At 42.3% G+C, this 5,201-nt stretch overlaps 1 protein-coding gene across 1 annotated transcript; it reads left to right on the top strand.

Moving 5' to 3' along the window:
- Positions 1 to 3,516: 3,516 nt before the first annotated feature.
- On the top strand, positions 3,517 to 4,590 carry LOC134222579 (uncharacterized). Its single transcript, XM_062701741.1, has 2 exons — positions 3,517 to 4,140; positions 4,486 to 4,590. Exons 1-2 carry the CDS (start codon positions 3,517 to 3,519, stop codon positions 4,588 to 4,590), a joined length of 729 nt encoding a protein of 242 aa, XP_062557725.1.
- The last annotated feature ends 611 nt before the right edge of the window (positions 4,591 to 5,201 follow it).

Here is a 5,201-nt window from a genome sequence, read left to right as displayed (position 1 = left end):
TCCTTGCAAATACTTAGAGAAGGTGTCGCATGATCTAACAACATTTTCTTGAGTATATGCTGCGGAGGTTCCGGCAGGGTCTAGTACCAGTCTTAACTAACAAAATACTAACACAAAAGACTGGGAAGCAAACGATCATCCATTGCACCAATTATAGTTCATAGTTCAGAATACAGTAAGTAGTGAAAGTAGATACTGTAGATTTACTAATTTTTCATTATATATGGTGATTGTATCCGTTATTTCTTCTCAGTAATCTTTGTTATTTTACTCTTACTTTCACTGCATGGATCAACGTATAAACAAACCTGTTTCGCTCTTCATTTTTCAGGTTAGGAAAAAATAATATATACTCCAATGTAAAGAAAGATTGAAGGACATAGGAGACGTGACTAAGTGTATTCTGAAAGACAAATAAAATTAGTTGACTACCTTATAACACAGTAAATGACCGATAGGGAATGAACTCATGATCAGCGCTAGACGGTAAAACAAGAGATAGAGTCACGTTTAACTGAGACCTTAGCCACCTATGTGCATGAGAATAGACCATATGATGATTTCATCCACTATCCTTTCAATACAAAATTTTCAAAACGACTTATCTGCTTTGGTAAACAAAGATTCAAACGTCGGGTTAGGATAAAAATAATACATACTCCAATGTAAAGAAAGATTGAAGGACATAGGAGACGTGACTAAGTGTATTCTGAAAGACAAATAAAATTAGTTGACTACCTTATAACACAGTAAATGACCGATAGGGAATGAACTCATGATCAACGCTAGACGGTAAAACAAGAGATAGAGTCACGTTTAACTGAGACCTTAGCCACCTATGTGCATGAGAATAGACCATATGATGATTTCATCCACTATCCTTTCAATACAAAATTTTCAAAACGACTTATCTGCTTTGGTAAACAAAGATTCAAACGTCGATTTGTCGAATCTGAGAGCACTCCCACGCAAACCAACACCATCAACAGGTAGCCTAAGCATTCACCTATGAGTTGATGGTGTTGGTTTGCGTGGGAGTGCTCTCAGATTCGACAAATCGACGTTTGAATCTTTGTTTACAAAAGCAGATAAGTCGTTTTGAAAATTTGTTATTGCTTTTATCTACATGACTAATAGTTTGACCACCTAAGGTCGTGAGGAGGATCAATCAATGTCTTTTTAAGCCCATCATCAAATGGAAGCTCACGAAATGGTTTGAAATTTTTACTGACTGAATCTAGTTCCGAGACAATGATGATGCTATGCAAGGCCGTCATAAGTCCACAAAGATAGTATCAGGGGTTTTCTTGGAACATGGTTCTTCAAAATATGTAGTTGTTAAAATAGCAGGCTCAAATTTTTGAAGATTGTTTGGTGAACGGTTCTGAACTGTGGCCCATTTTGGCTTTTCGATTCAGTTTCGACTGCTTTCACTAGATAATTTTCAAAGCTTTGGACGATTATTGATATTGAAATATTGTAATACGATATTTTAGTTTCAAAATACGTTTTCATGAAAGGTGTTTATTTGAAATATAGTCAGCAATTCAAATTTAACGAGATGTATAGCAATTCCTATACCATATACACATCAACATAATTGTATTGACACTGACTCGCGATTGAAAATTAAGATTTTGAACAAACTTTTAAAGCTTCTTTTGTTTGATGGGGACATTACTTAAACGCTATTGATGAGAAAACTACTTCGAAACAATACCACTCACACTGAATACTCCGAACAATATTGAAAGAGACTTTTTATAAGAACTTGTGGGATACTGGTTACCCTATGAAAGGGATGTAAGCCATCACACGACGCCAACACACTTCGGCACCCGAAGAGCTACAGCGGATAGGCTCGTAGGCTCGACGATATGCGGACTCGTCTTTTTCCACCGCCGACCGTCGTAGAAGCCGCACGCACAGGTAGGTTACTCCGCATGGAAGCAAACGCATTCCGCTGGTCAGTTCGGCTGGCGTGGCCAGCCGAATTCCATAATGGCGATCCGGCCAGGTTTGCTCACTTGTTTTGTGGCAAGTAAGCAGAACCGGAATCAATCTTCCACTTTCTCTTGCGGATCGAGACGACCGCGGTCATCAGGATGATGAGATGTTTGGTTGGAGTGGAATGGGACATCCACTCGCCGAAAAATGTTAGGTACGGTTTGGGACAACCGTTTAAAAATGATTTCATAAACGGTTTGGGACAACCGTTCAAAAATTTGAAATTGCGGCCACATTATGATTTGAGATTATCACAGGGAAACGTGTTGGGACAAACGTCGAAAAAGTGTATGTATAGAGTACCGTGGACCCCCGATAATTTGAACGGTACCTCATTCAAATTAACGGGGTTCATTTTTAATTTGAACATCTGGTTACTCTATTTGCAGCAGAAAAACTGGTTTCTGGCCGCTCTCTTTGCTGGTTTGTTTTGATTCTGAGTTCCGTTTCACGATGTTTCATTTTTCTTCTCTCGACTCCACGTGTTAAATGACGTTTGAACCATTTTTAATTTGAACGATGTGCAAACCAACGGGGCTCAAATTAAAAAGTGTTCAGATTAAAAGCGGTCATATTACCGGGGGTCCACGGTATATAGTTGCTAGAATGAATAGCAAATGCTCGTGAAATGGGACATTCACATATTTGAAAATGCAAATTTTGGTACAGCGCGACGAGACATCCGCTCCGAACAGCGTGACGAGACCTCCGTTGTTGATTACGGAATATCTACGTGTGATGGAACGTCCACTAATATTTGGTTATGTCGGACTAACAGATGCATATATATATTTTTTTTTTCATGCATTCATAGATCACGCGCATCAAGATGTCCACACACGGCAAGTACGTTCGTGCTCCCACTGGAAGCCTTCTTTTCGGAGCGAATCTCGACGATTCATTTTATTCCGACGAATTACTTTCTCCCGACCTTGGTGCGGTCGAGGTCATCGAAAGTGACGATCTGCATCTTATTGAAACGATGCCCACCGGCACTCCGGTCGAAGAAGAACTTCCGATTACAAATGGAGCAGGGGATGGACCACCGCCGTCTGATGCAAGTCTCCATGAAAGAATGTCACAACTCGAAAAAGCGCTAAAGCAGCTTACCAAATCGCTGGAACCAACTGCACAGGCCAGCCAACCGATCAACGAGGCAGAAAAATCTCCCGAACCTTCCCAACTAGTGGAGAAAGGTTGGTGTTATCCAGGAGAAATCAGCACAGTAAACCGTAGCACGACAACCATTCGATGGGATCAAATACCACCCTTCCCGAAAAACATTCCTGCCAATAAATTATGGGAGGCATGGCAAAGGTTTCTGGAGAATTTTGAGATCGCGATATCGCTGTCAATGTCTACGACCCTGTCCATCGTATCAAGCTACTATACTTGTCGATGGGTGAAGAAATGCAGGGAATCGTCCGGGCTTCAAGGCTTCGACCAAGCTTGGACAACCCAGGTTGCTACTCTACCTTTGTGTTCAATGTGGATGCGCACTTAAAATCCATGACTGATATATCATCGGAGCATGAGGCATTCATGGGAATGCAGCAAGAAAAGGCCGAATCCGTTGTTGCTTTTCACTCCAGGCTCACGGAGAAAGTTAGGCTATGTGGATACAGCCCAGGAGACCAGGAGCGATTTGTGCGCACCCAGCTACTCAAGGGCATGCTGAACAAGGAACTTGCTAAAACCGCTCGAACATTTGGTTATGAGACCAATTTCATTGTTCAATCAGCTACAAGAGACGAAGCATACGAGTCCGAAAACAAAAATAACGATAACCATGCCCAGACCATCCACGCGGTCACTCAACGGGGTAAGATCGATAGAAGGCACAATAAGCACAATAATCCGACAAGATCAACTACGGCCGCCCCGGTGGAACCACATCAAGGATCAGAAAGATATGGCCAGGGAAGACGGTCAAGGTGTTCCAAATGTAATCGTTTGACGCACGGTGGTAAACCGTGTCCGGCTATTAACAAGAGGTGTAATAATTGCTCTAAAGTTGGCCACTTCGCGGCAGCTTGTCGTAAGAAACGAGTCAATTTTATTCAGGAGAGTCCGAGGGGAAAACGCAAACGTGCAGATTCATCTGATTGGACAGAGGACGATAACCTCAAACAGGTACGATGAATTGCTCGAATCTTGAATTAAATTGTCCCTAAATATGTTACACAAGTTGAAATAATACCAATAAAGAAACTCTCATAAACCAACCACGTATTCATTCTAGGACGTTAACGCAATTTCCGTAGACGATGTCCTTGTAGACTGCCGCTTAGGTTCATCACGGCCCATAACTTTTATGATTGATTCGGGATCTGACGTAAATATAATTGGTGGTGCTGACTGGGCACAGCTGAACGAACAGATGGATATGATAGATTTAGTACCAATCAGCATCCCGCGAAATCAAGAGCTTCGCGCATATGCAGTCAAAAAGCCTATGTCCATCCTTCACGCTTTCAGAGCACATGTGGAAGTAGTGGGCACCACAAAACCAACAGTAGTAGCAGACTTTTTGGTGGTCAACGAAGGCCGTCGATCCTTACTCGGAAGGACAACAGCAAATGAAATGAGATTGCTGGAAGTAGGGCTAGCTGTTAAGGGAAGATCCATTAATTACGTAACGCAAAAATTGGCCATTTTCAACCCCCCCTCCCCCCTATGTCACACTTTTTGTATGAATCACTTAAAATTTTTGTATGGATTGTCACACTTCAGGCAACCCCCCCTCCCCCCTCAAAGCGTTACGTAATTTATGGATGCTCCCTAATAGTTGCGAAGATTCTAGCGACCGAGAGGTGTTCCCGAAAATGCCAGGGGTTAGAGTGAAATTTAGCGTGGACAAGACAGTCCCCCCGGAAAAGAACGCATATTATAATGTACCAGCCGCCTATCGTGAAGGGGCGAGAATCCGTTTAGAGGAGATGGAAGCACGCGGCATCATAGAGCGAGTCTATGGTGCACCAGGATGGATTAGCGGAATGTCAGCCGTACCGAAAGGTAAAAATGACTTCCGCTTGGTGGTGAATATGCGTTCACCAAATAAGGCTATTAAACGCGAATACTTCCGCCTCCCCCTTCTCGATGAAATAAAGATAAAGTTGCATGGATCGAAGTTTTTCACAAAACTCGATTTAAGTAACGCGTTCTACCACGTTGAACTTGCTAAGGAATCTAGG

Source organism: Armigeres subalbatus, chromosome 3 (assembly GCF_024139115.2).
Source record: "Armigeres subalbatus isolate Guangzhou_Male chromosome 3, GZ_Asu_2, whole genome shotgun sequence".
NCBI lineage: Eukaryota > Metazoa > Arthropoda > Insecta > Diptera > Culicidae > Armigeres > Armigeres subalbatus.
This window is presented reverse-complemented; position numbering and strand designations above follow the sequence as displayed.

What these genes read in the sequence shown, in the direction of transcription:
- LOC134222579 (XM_062701741.1), top strand. Translation starts at nt 3,517, where the DNA reads ATGACTGATATATCATCGGAGCATGAGGCATTCATGGGAATGCAGCAA. An exon ending in AGGACGATAACCTCAAACAG is followed by an intron (nt 4,141 to 4,485) that starts GTACGATGAATT and finishes TCACGCTTTCAG; the next exon opens with AGCACATGTGGAAGTAGTGG.